Source organism: Lutjanus erythropterus, chromosome 4, assembly GCF_056507025.1.
Source record: "Lutjanus erythropterus isolate fLutEry1 chromosome 4, fLutEry1.hap2, whole genome shotgun sequence".
NCBI classification, from domain to species: Eukaryota; Metazoa; Chordata; class Actinopteri; order Lutjaniformes; family Lutjanidae; genus Lutjanus; species Lutjanus erythropterus.
Genome location: NC_139320.1, coordinates 12,830,847 through 12,850,707, shown reverse-complemented (window position 1 = coordinate 12,850,707; position 19,861 = coordinate 12,830,847). Strand labels below are relative to the sequence as shown.

The following is a 19,861-nucleotide window of genomic DNA, read 5'->3' as shown; positions in this document are numbered from 1 at the left end:
AACACCACAATTTTCACAATTGTTTTATTCTAATTTAAATGATAATACCATGAATATTCAATATATTGCTAAAATATCTGATTTACATGGGTTGTGTGGCAACTGTGGGCCACAGTGGCAGTTTAAAAATGCCGTTGTTATGGAAAAACTAACACCTTGTGTGTTTTAACAATTAACCAGCTATTGACTGTTAAGAAAATTAGTTGAAATTTGCATCCCTAGTTTAAATGTTATAATTCAGACTTGTCCCCATTATTCAGTTAGATCTCTCTATCACATCTCTGTCCAACATGCTTCTTTTGAGTTCTTACAGTTTCTTTGCCAACCCTGACTCAACACTGAATCTAAATAAAAAAAAAAAAAGTATGAGAAAATAGTTAATGTTCCCACTTGGGTTTGAAAGAAGTGTACTGGTGATCACAGTCTTCATTTTGCTCTCAGAAAGCAGTCAGCTCATCAATATAACACAAAACTTAACTTATGAACAAGGAAAAGATGTTGACATAGACCAATAGACTCACAAGTCAGTTTCTAAACACTTTGATCAATCGAGACTGAGCACAATCTCCCAGTATTCATTGTTAAACTTTGTGGAAACAATTAGGGCTTGATTCACTGACATCCTAAATAAAGAGTACTAAATTGCATGTGCGTTCTAACATATTGCATGTTTATTATGTAGTCACTGTCATTTGCATTTGGCAGTGATTAAGTTTAAGTTCTAAATCAAGAACTTAAGTAGAAATACTGATTCTCCAGGTTAATGAAAGGAATGCGACAGTGATTAAAGTAGGCTAATGTATAAAAACTGACAAATAGGGTGGAAATAAAATTAATTTTAACATATGCCTCTATTATTCTAATGTCCCCTATATGTCTATTTTTCAGGATTAAGATTGAATTAAATCTTGAAATAATGAGACAAGTTATTTATTCTTATTTGGGCTAAAGTAATTGTTATATTAATCATATAATGAAAAAAGTATTCTCAAGAATAATCGATAAATCAGTCATTAGATTAGGCGAATAATTGAAAAAAATAATTGTTTAGAAAATAATCATTAGGTCCAGCCCTACTGCTGTGAAAGGAACCTGAGCCTCTGCAGTGGTGGTGAGTGTTTTTTTCCTGTTGCCACCCATATGTCCCCATTTTTAAAGACGTACATAATCTTTTCCTGCACTTTTGGCAGAGGACTGACATTTTTATTGATCTGTGATTAAATGTATCGTACAAGCTCTGCAGTTCTCAGTGTCTGTGGAAAACTAACCAAGCACTCCACTCTGTTTGAAAGGATTTGTAAGCAAGCACATGATTACTAAGCTAATAGCTGTACCTCGGACGTTCTCTCAGCCACACGTGAGAACTATTACTTAGTCAAGCTTTGAATAATCCCAAGATATGACTAAACAGAGCACAGACACACACAGATATGCCAGTTCATAATTTTAATGTGAATATTCTTAAATCCTGTGAAAAGGGTAATTATGTGTTTACAATTAAACCTTAAATTAAGTTTTCTGGATGTGTCTAATTACATTCTAAGGCACAGAAGGTGCATATCTACATTTATGGTTATTTTTGAATGTTAGCTGTCAGATGATTTTCTTTGTTTACCTTCACAAATCAATAAAGCACAGTACTTCTAAGGAGTTTAGTTCTTGTTGGAGCTCCCGCAGGTAAAGATGCCATTATTCATGGATAGAAAAACAAGAGCAGAAGGTAGTGTTAGTCATGATCCATGTTAGACAGGTTTGGGAATAGTGATCAAAAGTCTCTCTGGTAGATATGATGTGTATTTCCAATTATACACATACAACCATAAAGACCCCGAAGAAGATTTTTTTTTTTTTTAGAAATAGATCCGACACTGTGATTGAGTACAGTAGATGCTGCTCTGTAAACAACAGGAAAGTGAATGGTTTGCTCAGATGCTGTAAAACATGATGAAGTTTGGTGGCGGGCAGGTTCCGAGGAGTGTCTGCCAACAAACAAAATTGAACTTTCTGTTAGAAGAGTTATGGTGCTGATAGAAGCATGTCTACATTGACTCATCTCTTATCTCTTGGCGCAGCTGACTACACTGTGGATTACACAACCAGAAATATGATGACCTTTGCCACTGTTTTCGCTGTCATGTTTAATGGCTGCACTGGTATCATGGCTGGTTCCAACATGTCAGGTATGTGGAGGCTGGATGTGTGTGTGTGAGAGAGAGAGAGAGAGAGAGAGAGATCTGATTATCTCTGTATGAACACACAGTAAACCTCTCTTATCTACCAGGTGAACTGAAGAATCCTAGCTACTCCATCCCACGCGGCACCATCACAGCTGTCATCTTCACCTTCATCATCTACAATCTGCTCAGCGTGCTGGTGGCCTGCTCCTGTGATCGGTCAGTAACAGTCACACACACACACCCCTGTATATGCACATACTTAGGTAATGTAATTGGGGTGTTTTATGGGGCTTTTCCATTGTCACTTTTGGCCACGCTGAGTCAAACTGTGCCACGCTGATTTGCATCTCCATTACCAATTTTACTGAAAAATTGCCAAGTAGGACCGAAGTGTGTCCGACCCTCCTCCAAGTGGGCTGTAGTGACATCTCGAGACTCACCTCATGTCTGTGCATGAGAGCAGATGGAAAGATGTTTTTAAAGTGTCTGTGTTCAACTCTCCATACTTTTGTAGCTTCTAACTGAATCTCTGTGATTTGAAGTTTAGTTTCTTCTCTCCTTTGCTGTTTGTACTTAAAGATATCTGCTTTCTTTTACTATTTCACGTGTGACATTTCAGATGTTTTACAGCTGCAAATCCCTTCTATTCTGGGCTGATGTGCAGAGTCAAACAGAGTCAATCCAAGCTAGCACGTGGGTATGGAAAAAGGATATTAGACTAGGGCTGTAGTCAACCAAAATATGGGTCAACTGAAATTCTACCTATTCTTCAACCAAATCATGTGTCAATGGGGCGAGGGAAATCTGCATGTTATCTCCAGATGAATTAAATCAGCCAGCTTTGAGTGCACTCTACCTGGTAGCCTAAATGGGTGCTAATTAGGGTTACACAACATTTAAATGGGTTCCTTCCATGTATCAGGTCTGCAGATGTCCCATCCCCAACAATAATTCATTTAAGAAACACTTCTCTCCCTGTTAAAGTAACAGCAACTGTCCGACCAGTGAGAATTTGGCCAGACAAGAGCATATTAACCAACCAATCGACCAGAGGGTGTCAGTGCTACTTTAGATGTACATTTTTTTGATAAAGTGGTAAATAAAAACAAGCTTAAACTCAAGGAATGTCCTGGAAAGCATTCAGTTACACTTTTTTTCCCTTTAATCTTTCCATTGCCACATAAGTGTCATGGTTTTATACTACTTACTGTAACACATTTGGTTTTTATCATTTCCATCTACAAACAAACAAAAAGCAGGGAAAGGCCCATAATTGAACATTACTCCACACAGATCCAAACAAGGTAATTAAACCTTCGGGTTGATAAGAGTACAAGTGCGGCGCTGTAGTAATAGATATAGCAGATGAAATTCAATACTGAGTGACTATCAGATAATGCAAACAGGGTTCATTTTCTGCTTCACCAAACAGAATTGGAGCATCAGAGGAGGCCAATTTCAAAACCATCTATTCCAAGTGAATGTTATCCAACACCAGGTGTCAGATAATCAATTTGAACAACTGCAGAATGCCTGAGAGAAAGTGGACAAAATAATGGAAATGCAGTACTGTGTGAAAGAATGACCAGCGTGACTCCATTCAAGCCCATTTTTGACACTGGATCTTTGACAGCAATTTAGGGAGTCAGATATTTTATTCATTGTTCTTGTTGTTTGCACTTGTTTGTGTTATTGAAGTTGCAGTTGCAATTACTGTATAATGCAGCTCAAATACCCACCCTCTCAAATGTTAGAGTAGTTGTAGCAACAAATGCCCATGCAAGCACACTGTAAGCTGAAAGATCAGTCTACATTCAACTCGAATGCTCTACCAACTGAGCAATGGGAGCACCCATGACATTAACATTGTTGAGCTTAATGTAAAACTTTCAGTTTGTTATTAAGTTTATTTATTGCTTGTCCAGCTATTCCTTCTTAAGATATGCACAAATGCATAGCAGTAATTCATTTAAATGTATTTTGTTATGTATGCTAGTCACACTCAAACTTTGAGTAAACTGCCCTAAACTTATTCTTATTGCATCAGTCCCAAAATATTTTGTTGTAGTAGTAGCAGTTTAGCTAACTTACTGGATTTCTGTGTAGCTAAGATTAGTGGTTTGTCTTACCTGTACATTTAAATTACATGTAGAGTACTGCAATGATGACTGATGATTTCCACAGCTGTAGCTAGAATTTCCAATGTCCCTTGGCCCCCTGGGACACTTGAATGTTTTGGCGATGAAAGTGATGATACAACAGATAAAGTGTCTTCAGTGAATCCATTACAACATGCTAACGTTGTAGCATACGTTACATTTAATAATAGTGTTCAGCTAACTGTATATAAACAGTAAAAAAGACCAGGGTTTGTAAAGACTGTTTGGGTTTTTAAACTACTGTCTGATAAGCAACCATGTATTTATTATTGGTTGTCCATGGTCTTCCATAAACACCCACAGCCTTTTTCTGTGCAGGATAATAACATAATTATGTTAATTAACTACAACTGCAACATGTCAAAATATCATGAGCATCTAGCTTTAAAGCTGCAAAAAGTGATGTTGCCTGGTTTTGAGTTGTAGCTAGAGGCCTTCTGCCGATCAACAATGAACTCTGAGTATTTTAAAGAAATATTACACTGAAAAGCTACATACTGAATAATAAATACTCTCTCTATATATATATACGTTGTTTTATTTCCCCATCAGAAGTTGCTCGCTTGTACTCAGCTTGGATTTATGACAGTTATAAAGTACATCAATGTCAGAGTCAAAATACGTGTCAAAGGGGCCGCTCCCATAGCTCAGTTAGTAGAGCGTTCCCCCCATGTACTGAGGCTGTTGGTCCTCTGCAGCGGCCGCTGGTTCGATTCCCACCTGTGACCCATTTGCTGCATGTCATTGCCCCTCTCTCTACCCCCCATTCCTGTCATATCTTCAGCTGTCACTTTCAAAATGAAGGCAAAAAGCCCCCAAAAATAATCTATTAAAAAAAAGTGGCAAAACATAAGAATACCCAAAGAAATATTTTAAAATATTCATGCATTGTAATCCGCGAACCTGTTTGACACTGAAGATGATGAAATCTAACTTTAATCCTGGGACACAAGGATAACTTTGGTGTCTGTGTCCTCACTTGACTTCACTCTTGAGATTAGAACGGAAAAGGCTTTACTTTGATGTTGCACTTGGTATTTACTTCTATTTATTTGCTGTCCTTCTCCTCCCTAACTCTATCTCTCCCTTTCTATCTGTCTTTTGCTGAGAGCCAGAGTTCAGTATTGATGTAGCTCTAAAGTGAGTGTTGCCAAGGTGCTAAACTGACATGACGGGGCTATAAAAGAGCATCAGAGATCAATACTGCCATCATTTACGCTGCTGCACTGTCCTCTCTGTGTCCACCTACCACACACACTCACTGATAAGAGACAGAGTTTCTTAACACACTTTCCCCGCCTCTGCAGTATTCTTTCTTTCCCTCTTGAATCACACATATTACTTGTACTTCATGTTGGTGTAACCTAAAATGTGGTTTTCATCTTTTGTAGATCTCTAGGAAAGTAGTTTCCCTTGTAAAAAATGTTGGATATGCAGTTGTTTCATCATCAGGGCTGGAGGCAGTGTCAATGTTTTGAACTGGTACCAAGTCAGCACTGAGCCCGACACGCTCACATGACCCAACAGGGGCCACAAAGGTCCCTCACATGACCTGTGTGTGTGTGTGTGCGTGCGTGTGTGCGTGCATGCTTGTGCAAATGTGCGCACAGTTGGTACTTTTGCCAGAGACTAAAGACATTGTAGAGTAGCTCAACTAATTAAAAAAAGACGATTTGTTGCTATAAAGAATGCGTGAAAGTTGTGTGAACGAAATAGATAGCTGAAAATAAATAGTTGTAAATAGTTGGCTATAAATAGTGGATGAATTGTTAGAATAGATAGTAAAATTGATGTTTAAACAATTGAAATGGTAAGCTTAATAGTAAGCTTAAAGTAGATAAATATGAAATAGCTAAAATAATGGATAAACATTTGAAATAGTTAAAGTAAATAAACATGACATAGCTAAAAGTACTGGATAAATCATAGAAATGGCTAAATGTAATGGATTAATGGTTGAACTTTTAAGCAAAAATATGAAACTTAGCTATAAGTCTTGGTTAAATGCTTGAATTGCCCAGCTTTTGCCAGTCCAAGTAATAGTAGTACAAGTGCAAACTTGACCAAACCGAAATAAACATAGTGTGAAACAATGTTGAGTTTAAAATCAATTCAAATGAGCACATGAGCTGAGGGGGTGTCAGACAAAGAAGTCTGGGAACCACCGACTGTTGTGTAAATGCAGACACATCCTCCAATAGGCCTTTTTCACAGCAGCCAATAGTAGGTAAACACAGGTGTTATGAATTGCATTAATTAAGGCTCTGTACCTAAGAAGAACAGAATCTTCATTAATATGATTCGTCACACCTTTGTTTACCTACTGTTTCACGTCATAATGGCTGCCGTGAAAACAGTCTATGGAGTTGGTCATGTCACATTACTCAGAGGGGTTTAAAACTCCATTGAGGTGCCGTATCTTCCACTGCAGTCCACTCTATGGCTGCATGTCTGAGAGGACGTGTAGGCAGCTGTGGCAGCTGTCACAGTTTCCAGCACAGGTAAAATCAAGTGGAAGCAGGTCAGTGGAGTCTGATGTCTGTTTTTCATCGGAATCTCAGGTGTGAACTGCAGTGGGATATAGACACTGATTCTGATTCTGGTCTGTTCCACGTAGATTAAGATCACTCCGTCCACTTTATCAATGGATATTTGTTCTGTTCTGCAACATTCTTACTGATATTGGCAACAACATGTGACATGATAACATCATGTATTATGCAAGTGTGTGTGTGTGTGTGTGTGTGTGGGAGAGAGCTCTTGCATCAGTGCATTCAAGACTTCTGTGGAAATCTGGTCAAATGACAGCAAGACAAGGCAGTGTAGAAAATTCTTGTTAATGTATTAGTGCATAAAAGGAACAGAGGGGTGGGGTAGAAAGTGAAACCTTAAGTTCCTCAGTACTGTACAGACAGACAAACAGATGTGTGATTACGAAATACAGAAGACATGAATTCACATAGGAATCCTGTTTATTGCTTTCTTGCCCTGGGCATCACTCCCTGTCTTATCTTCAGTTAGCTAAATGTCATCTACTTTATTGAGGTTGACCAAAATTGAACTGATATGAGCATTATCTTGCTGGGAAAAATGTATAATAATTTCTCAGAAGCACTAGGAAAATTGCCTCTGATGGGGTATTTCCTTATTGTGCACTTTCTGTTTCTGTTTGTCCTTATGTAGACCAAACTTTTTTGTGCTGCTTAATATCAGAAAACAAGAACAACACTTAGTCATTTAAAACTTCAACAGATTATTTTAATCGGGAAGACAGCCTCATATTTCTCAGTATGTTTCTCATCTTTCTTTTACAAGTTTATTCACAATTTTCTGTGTTGCTCAAATGAATCTCACCATGTGACAAAGTCTCGCTGGCTGGAATTTACTGCTTTCACTTCCCCAGATTAACACAATAGCCTGATTGTACAGTGGGAACTGAAGTCACCAGACAGTGTTTGAAACCTCACTCCCAAGAACATACCCATTGATGGGCCAGCAGCCACTATTAGGAGTTGATAAGTGGGCCAATAGTGACAGTGACAGGTCCCACAGGTGAACTATCTATTTTAATATCTGAGCTTTCATTCTCTAATGGGGCTTCTATGCATTACCTGTTTGTAAGCAGTGTGCTGCAGTGTATTTCATCTTCTGCTTGCAGAAAAACATTTTAATTCACCGGCGTTTCTGCTACATTAAGTCGGCTCACTAGAAAAAAAATATTACCAACAATACCGCAAGTGCATCATAAAACTTTATTGATTTTCTGTAAGGAAATTAGAGACAGACCAATATTTATCAAGGCAGAAGAATTTAAATAACATCCATTTACCAAGTGCAAATTGTTCTAGAAAAGGGGAAAATTCTGGTCATCCATTACATCCAAGTACAATAACACAAACCTATTTAAGGAAAAGCATTTTGTTAAAATTACTCTGAGATATATGTGTACAAACAAAATCATTCTGTTGATTTTCACATAAAAATGTACATGATCAATATGAAGAGAAACCAAAAACCTCAGACCAAAAACATCATCTTACATTTATGTCACCCAACGAATTGTTCATACCAACTCTGAATAACACCCTCTAACACACAAGCATGTGTCAGGCGGACGGCAGATTTTTTATCATTAAATTTTGCACACCAGCAGGCTAACCAAATTATCATGGATTAAAATATGACTGTTTCTATTAAAGCCATTCGTCATGTTATGGCGTCACCACACTACATATCAGGAAAGTCCTCACACCTGAGACGAGACTTCATGGAAACTGTAATGATGGCAGTATCTTATTATTATGGGATGTCACTGTGGAATGGGGTAGGCAGCATGTTTCTGTGTGAACTGCTGTGATTTAAGTGGAAGATGGGTAACCCTAACATGTGAAGGGACAGTTAATCTCACAATCAAAAATACATATTTTCCTCTTACCTGTAGTGCTGTCTGTCTACATTGTTTTGGTGTGAGTGATGTTTACCTTCTTTCAAATATAATTGAACTGAGATAGCACTCAGCTTGTGGTGCTCAAAACACAAAAACGTACATTTTAAAAACTCGCCAGCAATGTCTCTTTCCAGAAATCTTGAGACAGTTTGCCAAGATAGACCGCAGACCTTGTCGTGAGCAGTTTTATGTAGGAACTATATTCTTTCCGCTGTCCGCCAACTGTATCATCATGCAGAAGGAAACGTGTGTTTACTCAAGAACAAGAGGCTCATGCTTGTTCCAGCACGAGATGCAAACATTAATGGTGTCTTCCTCGGGTGAGCTGTAACTTCTCATCCATGAGTGGGTGCACGCTTCATTTTGTGTGGCGATACAGTAGTTCCTTCATAAAACTGCTCACAACAAAGTCTGTGGATTATCTTGAGTAACTGAGTCATGGCTTCTGGCCAGAGACATTGCTGTTCATTTTTGCTGTAAACTTTTCTGGCGCTTTCTACTGTAGAATCTACTCAAACCACTTTTCTTTCTGCAGTAGAATCTACCAGAACTTAAGTATTTCCTACATAAAACTGGGTCATAATTTTCTGAAACAGACGTTCCTTTTGAGTTTTTCTAATGTATTTTTGGTGCTTTGAGTGCCACCTAGCTTCATTATAATGAAGAGAAAGCAGACATCTCTACAGTTGATATCTCAAAAACTCTTCAACTCACACTATAACAATCTAGGTGGATAAATAGCACTACAGGTAAGAGGAAACGTGTCTTTTTGATTTGGGGTGAACTGTTCCTTTAATTTTAACACCCCTTATTTGGTGTTTATTATTTCTAACACCATATAATGTAGTTGGAAGCAGATATAAAGATGTTTTAAAATGTATATGAATATCTAAATATGCCCTCGCCAACCTTTGTAACCTCTATTCAAGTGTCCAAACTGTTGTAAAAAGTTGAGTTGTCGCGATACCAGAATTTTGAACTTCAGTACATACAAGTAGAAAAAAAAAGCAATGCTTGATACCTTTTTTTGATGCTGCAGTAAAAAGGAAAAAGGCTCTAGGCCCACAAAAATATATATTTTTTCTTTTTCTATTGTAATGAACAATGCTGAATGCTTTTACAGAAAACGTCACTCAACACTGTTTGCAAGCCAAATGTCAGGCAGGATGTAAAGACTGAACTGAACTGAGGTCCTGAATGAGCACATTAGATCATTTTTAGAGCTTTTGTACTTTCGTTACGATAAGTAACTCATTTTGAACGTGGATTTGAAAAAGCATTGAATTATCCATACTTTTCACAACATGCCTTCATCAGAGGATAGTTTGTTAGTTGTCATTGGAGTGAAGATGAAGTATTTACTTCACTAAATATAATGAGCATAATGAGAGTAATTAAACATCATAAATGCGTATTATTTTATAGTCGCACAAAATAATTAGTGCTTGCGGCTTCACAGGAGGAGTTCTAGTTTTCAACAAATAGAAATTAATGAACAGTTAAAAGTGCCCTGAAGAAATTAGAAAAAGGCCACTGTTTGTCATGGAACAACAAGTCAAATGACATTCATTTACCAAGTGCAAATGGGAAATAATTAGGAAAATACCTCTTATTCTTTATCAGTGCAATATACATTATATATGTACTCAAAATATGCATTTTTTTGAAAATTACTCTGAAATATCTTTATGAAAACATTGAAGAATGTCAATTTATCTGCTTACAATTAACATTTTAGTTTGTCAGAAACTATTTAGTAATTGTAATTTGTGTATAAATACTACTTGTGAATGCTAAATGGACGGGTTAAATTAAGCTGGAAGATTTAAAGTTGCAGTCTTGTAACAGAATGAATACCACACATGGTAATAATGCTGTCTGGGATACACATTTCATTCAACTGGGCCTTCCAGTGCTGTTTCCACTGATGGTTCTGTAATAACAGCCAAAGGAAAATGCAGTGCCTGTTGTAGTTGTGTGATCTATCCAGTGGGTGGCAGTCACACTCTCTTCCCAACCAGCCCTGCTCTTAACAGGGAAGATTTAGAGTGACAAACTAACCTTTACATAAGTTCTTCTAAATTGCTACCCTCTGCAAATTGTGGTTCTGCATCATAGCTTTAAAAGGCAAAGTGGTTAAGATTGTATTTAAAAGTGAATGTCAGGGAGGTGGGAGAGCGGGCATTGAAAATAATTGTACTGCACGGTAAGTGTACCTCTTAATAACTGCCTACCTGCGTCAGTGTCTGCCAGTCTCACAGCATCAGCCCTCGCTCAGGTGTCCAGGGTCGGGGTGTGGGACTGTCAGCGTGTGCTCATTATTACGAGGAATGAGGTCATTAAACCCGACAGCTTCAGCCCGCTCAAACTTGGATTAAACATGAACTGTGACGTACTCCTCCATTATTCCCTGCATGCGAGTTCATGAAATTCCAGATGCTTTTGTGTGGTGATTTCTTTCAGCGAGTCACACAATGCCACTACATTTCAGACCCACTTTAGCCTCCATCACACGTTCAAGCACGTTTTCAGAAGCATTCCAGCTAAGTAATGCAACTTCGTTATGGAGCGTTGTGGATTTTACACCCGCTCCACAGTGGGATCCCTGTGACTGATTGACTGTGCAGATGCACTGACAGTACTGAGTGTGTGTGTGTTGTTTTTTTTTTTTCTAACAGCCGTATGAGCACATTTTCTGCTTCACAGCTATTAGCGCTGCAAAGAAAATGAAGCTCATTTGGATGTAAAAGCCGTACAACTGGTTTCCAGGTCACTGTTAATAGAGCGGCCCCATATTTTGTCTGTTTTGAGATTATCGCTGATGATATGCCACTATGGTAAGAGGGCCGCTGATGATGACGATGAAGGCTGAGGGGATGTGAGATAGAGGGGAATCTATTAACCTCATGTGACCAGCTAGCCAACCATGACAGATTGCCCTGTCGCTACTTTATCAAGCCCTTTTCGTAGTGTGTGTTTGTGTGTGTGTGTGTGTGTGTGTGTGTGTGTGTGTGTGTGTGTGTGTGTGTGTGCACGCGTGTGGATCAGGAACTTGAATCTACAGTTTAAGCAACAGAATGAGCATGACAACTCATTTGGCTTCTCTACAGTTTTTATTATTTCAGGACTGGTTTCATGCCTGAATAATAACTAACTAACTGGTTTAGTGTGTCTGAGTGTATGAGTCCATATCCACATGTGAGTTTCCACAGTCTGTGACCTGTAGGCTAATCCGCCCCGTCTGTAGAGGCTTTTGTTTTAATAACTGACTTGATAATTATATTAATTTGAATCTGCTGGGCCTCCTTTTGTTGTGCTATCTCTGACATGCAGCCTTGTCAATGTGTGAGCAATCCGCACCCCCCGAAGTGCCTCTGTCTCTCATCTCACTTCTGCTGCCCCCCTTCTTCCATACACACACACACACACACACACACGCACACGCACACGCACACACACACACAAACACACAGCATCTAAGTCCTCTCACTTTTCCAGAAAAGTCCAATCTTTCGTCACAGCACTTTTCTTTTTTCCCTCCATCCTTCAAAAAACATTATTTATTTCTGCTGTGTTTCTTGTCTTGTCACCCACACACTGTCTATTTCCACTCCTATATCTTATTCTATATTTTGTCTGGTTACCTTTCAGTCATAGCTGTTATTCACTTTTTTACTTATTCTCTTCTCCTGAACTCTGAAGATATTTCACTAACTTAAGGACCTTTACCTTTTTTCTCATTTGAAAAGGGATTAAAGGTTCTTGGACAAAGTTTTTTGTTTCTGGTTTGTAGTAGTAAATCCCTCTGATTGGCACAGCTACCATTTTTAATGCTAGCAACCAACTGTTTTAAAGCATGCCAGCAGCAAGCAGAAGAAAAAGTTCAAACAAAGTAAAACACAGGTAAAAACAATTCCTAGACCCTAAAGTCATGTTAATATGTTGTACACCTAACCTGTTTGGTTCTGATAAAGGAGACTATGGTGCGGTTCCCAGGTTAGTGTGGTTGGTTTGGGCTGGTGTGAAAGCTGTCAATTAAACTATAGTTAGATTTCAAAGAACTGAGAGTCGCAACAGACCTGTTGTCTCCTGAGAGTTTGTTCAAACTAAGTGGTGCATAAAAATTGAATGTTTCCTCCATGTTTAGTTTAAACTTTGGGGACAGAAAACAGACCTGTCCCAGATGACCTGAGAGGTCTGGATGGTTTATAATATGGCAGCGGATCAGAAATATATTTTGGCCCTAAACCATTCAGTGCTTTATAAACCAGCCGCAGTATTTTAAAATCATTTGGCAGACAGAAAGCCAGTGTAAAGACTTTAGAATTAGAATGATTTGAACCACTTTTTTGGTGTCAGTGAATCAGTTGCAGCTGTCTGAGTAAATGTTTAGAGGGACCCATAAAGAAATGTTGTCAAGTCGATGGAAGATGGGAAGGTACAAAGATCAAGATGTAAAAACAAAACCTAAGCCGTTTTTTTTTTTTTAGAAGTGAAAAAAAAACAATCATCTACTTTAATGCAAACAGTCATACACACAATACAGAATACAAAAATTTATTTTCTTATATAAAATACAGACACTGTGTCTGTGTCAAATTAATTTTGAATTCTTAAATTAAATTTTTTACATCACTGGAAAAAAAAAATAAATGTAAATGTGTAAATATAGAAATATTTTCCAACTACCTCTATACAGACATTTAAGTCTGCGAGAAAAGAAATAGATGTATAGATGATGTAATGTGTAATGTCAAGCAATCCAGCCTTGTACTGGAGAAACTCAAACAAACAAAATCAGACTTAAAAAAACATTTAAGACCACAGTTTGTTCTGGCACGCTTCTTGTGTCACTTCTTATTCCGGAGGTGCAAAGGCAGTAAACACGAACATGCTCCTTGTTTTTATGTTCTCTGTGAACCTTTGAGCTCATCTCATTCTTGCTTTTTTTGGACAGGACCCTTGTGCGCCCGCGTACACTCTGCCATCCCTCTCCATCATCTCTTCCCCTCTTTCTGCTCCTCCTTGTCCAGACTGTGGCTATTGTAAGGCAACAAGTCCAGCATCCCTTCTCCTCTCAACCTCACTCCTTCCTTTTCTCTCTGCCTCCTTTTTTTCCCTCCTCTCCCTCCCTTTCTACTGGCACTATCACCCCACAGCAGCATTCTTGGCTTCCCTTTCTCCTTTCTCTCTCCTCTCCTTGTCTATCATTCATCCATCCATCCACACAGCCATGTTCCCTCCTTTTGTTATTCACCCCCTATCTCTCCACTGCAGAGATTCCACTCACTTTCTCCCCCACTCTTGCCTGTTTCTCACTCCTGTCCCTGTTTTTTTCTCTTTGAGGAGGGGTGGCAACAATGGTGGCAGTACAGGCCAAGTTTTTGACAGCATGTCCAGTCTGAATTAAAAGCTGCTGGGACTGGAGGGAGGGATGCAGTGATGACGAGCAACAGACGGTGGAGCGAAAGAGAGAATTTGAGCAACAGTGGTTTAGATATCAGTTTTTTTTATTAAAAATTGGTTGGCAGTCACTTTGTGTCGTCCATGAAAGATATGAGGCAGTTCATTATAACTGATGAATACCTTACCTGCCGGCTACGGGTAGCACTGAACTTCTATTCAGATTAAAATTTTTGATCCAGTTCCACACAAGTATTGATGAACAGAGAGCAGATGTCCTGATGTCACTTCTGGGATAGCCGCTGTCTTCTCCAATCTCTCATCCAGGATTTCTTTCATCTGTCTTTCTTTCTGAGGTTTACTATCAATGCTCCAAGATAAATGAGAATCATTGCACTTATTGAAATAATTTGAACCCCTTATTGGTTTTGACAAAGTTACTGCAATTGATGATTAAATCATGGCTCAAAGTCCATTTTTCACCCTGGAAACTTTTGAAAAAAATCTTATCACAAGGTAAATTTAGTAGCTCTTGTGGAGCTTTTGACCATATTCTATGATCTTTCTCAGTAGATGGAGTTTGCCCAGTGATGTCATGGAGATATCATTAGGTTGTGCCTAGAGGAGAACCCGAGATTTACGAAACTCTTGTGCATACACACTTGATTGATCATAGTAGTGCTCAGTCTCACTTTTTTAGATCAGCTCTTATCAACATTACTACTAAAAGAAAACTACTATCCCAAATTTACAAAATAATATCCACATCTGACTCAACAATAGCCATCTCTTCATAAAAATTGGAACAAGACAGATCATCTCTGATGCCCACTGGACCCAAATCTGTAAAAATATCTTCTCCATATCAACTAGCACAAACATCCAACTCATACAGTATAAAATTCTTCATAGAGTACACTACCCAGGAGAAAAGATGTTTAAAATCAGTTTTATAGATTCTGGAATTTGTCAACACTCGACACTGAACACCATAGCTAGTTAGATGCAGGCCACATGGGACTGTACACCAATTAAAAAATTCTGGCAGGATATTACTGATTACCTCTCAATCCTCTTGGGCTGCCACATCCCACTATCCCCTTCACTCTGCTCACAAGGAGACTTATCCAACATCAACCTAAACAATACATTCAATAAAATACATATCCCTAACCATCACATCAAGAAAACTATCCCCATGAACTGGAAATCGAGGAAAAGAAACAATATCACACAATGGAAAAATTAACAAAGACCAATGACTAGCAGTTTGTTTCAACAGTTTCTTTATATTTTCTCTCCCACATGTCAAAAACGGAACTTACGGCAACTCTGAGGGGACACACTACCCCAAATACAGAAGGCTTTTAAATCATGATGTTATGATGGTAGAGGCCTCAGTGATCGATGACTGACAGCCATCACCATGAACAGTGGTATGACAATTGTGCAGTCTCCATGTCTGATGAAGATCATAAGATATGACTGAGAGCTCCAGAATAGCCACCCAGTGGTCTGGTGATGAGGTTGTTTTCTCAAATGACAATGACAATTTGGTTTATAAATCTACAGCTAGCATGAAATTGTTGTCTTCCTTTATGTTGGTCTTCTGCATGTCACTGCAAACTTTTATTGTCCCATGATAGACTCTGAGGCCTGTCTGACCCTGAATTTCAGGAAAGAAAACATCAACATTGACATCCAGTATCAGTCAACCTCTTGTTACAAGCATCACCGGCAAATGATGAAGTAATATAAAATAGTGGCTGGAAAGTGGAAGTTGGTGCAAAGAATGACTGAATAGAGTGGCTGAAAATTGGAAATGGCGAAATGGAGAGCATCCGTAAAACATGATGAGAGTGTCAGTAAAAATGTGATAAACATTTTAAAATGTGAATAGCAAGACAAACCTTAGAAAATCTGAGATGTGTAGAGTACATGTGAACAGCTGGGAGTGAAGGGAAGGCTGGAGACTGAGAAAGGGAGGATAGAAAAGAATGGAGTGAGAGAGAAGTGTGTGTGTGTGCACACGCACAGAGGCCTTGTTAGTTATTGATCCCATTTAATAATCCTTAACCACAGTCTGCTCCCCTGAGAGCACTTAACTCTCCCTCTTCCTCCCTCTCTCTGGCTCTTACAACCCCTCTCTGCTTCCCTTTTACTTTCTGTTTGCCTCCTTTTCCTCAGATGCTTCTTTATGTGTCTGTACCTCTTCCTCACCCCTTGTGTACGATGGCTACACTCTAAAAGTACCTCCAAGGTCAAGGTGAAGTGAGGCTAAAGACCGACACTAAATCCCAGCAGTAAAGAGTGTAGTTCTTAGCTGGTGCATTTGTTGCTATGGAGTCGATTCAGTCATCTCTAAGAGGCCTGAACTCATCCAAAGCACACCAGGCCAGATCCAGACCTGTAAGAGTAACATGAGTCTTTTGTGAATTGATATGCACATGTTCAGGTTGTTACTGTTCAGACTTTTTGAAGTGTGCTCGGAGGATTTTGCCAGTGGCTTTGCTTGCAGAACGAGTTCTTTGTTTTTCCCCACTGGCATGGTGGAAAATTGGGCCATAGAAATGTCACCTTTTCATGTCTTTCAGCTCAGGTGTTACTTTTATACTTTTATATCATACACTTTGAATTCAGTTTTGGTTAGGATGAAGGTACAGTTTGTAAAGCAGACACACTCTGTGTATTTTCTTTCATTAAAGTCCAGAAACCCTTTGATAAGTATTGGTTTGATTGTGTTGATAACAGCCATCCTTGGCCTTAAAATAATTGATGATGAATTTACACAGATAAGTTCAGTGTATTTTTACTGAAGAGTACTACCTTGTGAGAACAGTTGTGTAATGTCTTGTGTGGCCCTGGAGGAGCTTTTGAAATTTAGAAAAATAATACAGATGATGTCATTGTGATGTTATAAGGGTTATCTCGACTCTAGACTTAATGAAAGACATCTAATGAAGGCAGCTTTGGCTAATTAAAGTTAACTACATGAGTAACTTGATGACAGAGCAAAATCAACCTGTAACATGACAGAAGAACCTCCACTCTGTTTGTCTGACATTTTAGTGTTAAAATAAACTTTACTGCTCTCTGCTGGACAAATACACAAATGCACAGATACTGATATATCTACGAAAAGCAATAATTGCAATAATTTATTGGTTTGGCTTATTTATCAGTCTTTCTCGACAGAAAACTGTAGTGACATGCATTTGCCTGATTCATCATGAATGAAACTGAATGGACACTAAGAAATTAGAAGACTGATAAAAGTGTATGCCTATGCACCTTAAACTGGGAGTTGGAACAAGCAAAGCATGCATATAACAGTGGCATTACCACCTAAACTTGGCGCTAAAGAACACCGGAAATTATCTGATAAGAACATTAATTTAATAGAACTTACATCACATCATTGACAAACAAAGTAAAACATGAAATTGTCCAGAAATGACCAAAAATGTTCTATCTTCCAACATCATAAAAACTTAAATTATTAATTTAAACTATGAATGGCATGGAACTATGCTACTGAGCGCTATGTAACTGAATGAAGAACTATTATAATATATGTCTATTTTTTTGTCTTTTAGTTTCCCTCAGGTGTGCACTCTCTTGTGTTCCCAGAGATTGCACTGACATGTAAAACCTTTCCCACAAGCACCATAACCAAATGGTTTCTCTCCTGTATGGACTCTTGTGTCTCTTCATATTTCCCTTCTGTGTAAATCTTTTCCCACAAACATCGCAGGTCTCTCCTCAGAGTGGACATGGGTGTTTGCAGATTGCCTCTCTGGCCAAACATTCTACTACACCCAAAAAAGCTAAAAGATTTCTTGCAGGTATCCTTACTTACCTTACTCAGGCACCCTGGTCTCCCTCTGACCAGTGTCACTATCTTCAGTTTTAGGTCCAGAACCTGACAACGGTGTCTGCCAATCCTCATCACTGACCTCAGTCTCAGAGGGATCTGAGGCCTTGTCATTTGTATTTAGTTATGACCGTGTAGATCCAGGTTCTGTGTTTGTTCCGATCCTTCACAGTCCTGTGGTTTCTCCTCATCACCTTCACTTTTCACAGGGACAGAAATACAGGAGTAAATGGCAATTTGGTGTTGTCAGCCAGGAGTTTTCGCTGGTTCTCTTTATTGTGTGAGCTCTCAGGGTCCTCCTGGTCCAAACTGGGGCTCAACTCAGTGAGAACCTCTTCTTTAATCACTAACAGCTGCTGGACTTTTGCAGTGATCACACACAAACACACACACACACACACACACACACACACACACACACACACACACACACACACACACGATGGAACTCTGTTTGAAAGTGTGTTGTCCTGTTCACACTCTACACCCATGACTACAGCTCCAGACATGGTTAAAACTCTTTTGTGAAGTATGCAAATGACACCACCATCATGAGCTCAGTTTCAAAAAATGATGAGACTTCAAATCAGGAGGAAATCAACAGTCTCACAAAGTGGTGCACAGAACACAACCTACTGCTGAACAGGAGCAATTCAGAGCATCCTGACTGGGAACATCACAAAATGGCAATGAGATGTGCGCAACCAAGCACAGAAAAACTCTTTAGTGGGTCATTAAAACTGCCCAGAACACCACTGGTACCTACTGGTACCTACAGTGGATATACATAAGTATCTGCTGCTGTACTACCAGACTGAAGAGCAGCTTCTTTCCTCAGGCTGTGAGACCATCAGCCTCAGAAGAAAGACAATGATGATTCTTTCTTGTTAAACTTTTGAGTTTTAATGGAACATTGTTGCTGTGAAGTGGCGGCCATTCTGCATGTTTCACCATGAAACATGGAGTTATTGTAACTCTAATAATAGGGCTGGGCAATATAATGATATTGTATTGTGATATGACACTCTATATCGTGATAGATTTTGGGTATCGTTATATCATGATATGTCAGAAGTGTTGTTTCCTGGTTTTAAAAGCTGCATTACAGTTAAGTGATGTCATTTTCAGAATTTGCCAGACTGTTCCAGCTGATCTATTATTTGCATTTACTCACTTAGGCATTACATCCACATTACTGATGATTATTTATAAAATAATCTCACATTTTGTGAAAGCACCAATAGTCATCCTTGTAATATTGTTGCAATATAATAAAAACAAACGTATTTTATCTCCTCGGCCACTTCCACCCTTTGGAGCGCACAACATATCAGTCACAACTTACACGACCAATAATTATCGATATCGACTGATATGAATGTCCACATTTCAATTAGGAGTCATAGTCACTGCAACGCCTACTGGCATCAGTAGGAAGTGAGAATTGTGTTCTAATCATCATTTAATATACGTGGAATTTTCATGGTGTGGTCTTTACATGATATACTGGAATTGAACTTATAGTTTGTGGGTGTTCTCAAGCACCACATAGAGGATGCAGGAAGTGATATTGAACTCCTCCCTGCAGGTTCCAAAACAATAAGAATTCAGAGCAGTGTCAACCGGTTGGTGTCTAGTAACAAGGCGGCAGCTGATGAACTCCCCAGCATGCGTGGATGTGCTGCTCGCAGCTATAATTTGGTGTTTTTGTCCACCCGACAAATGAAAATCCAATATTTCACACTCCTTTTAGCTGCTGGCTCTTTAGCTGTTCGATGTCTGTCTCTCTTCACCAACTAGT

At 38.8% G+C, this 19,861-nt stretch overlaps 1 protein-coding gene across 1 annotated transcript in view; it reads left to right on the top strand.

The window, feature by feature from the left end:
* The window catches only part of LOC146328144 (solute carrier family 12 member 9), a 76,389-nt gene that overhangs the window by 6,781 nt on the left and 49,747 nt on the right, over positions 1-19,861 (top strand). Inside the window, exons 5-6 of the mRNA XM_084717001.1 lie at positions 2,073-2,180; positions 2,282-2,393. Coding sequence (XP_084573127.1) covers positions 2,073-2,180; positions 2,282-2,393 — 220 coding nt within the window. The remainder of the gene's footprint in view (positions 1-2,072; positions 2,181-2,281; positions 2,394-19,861) is intronic.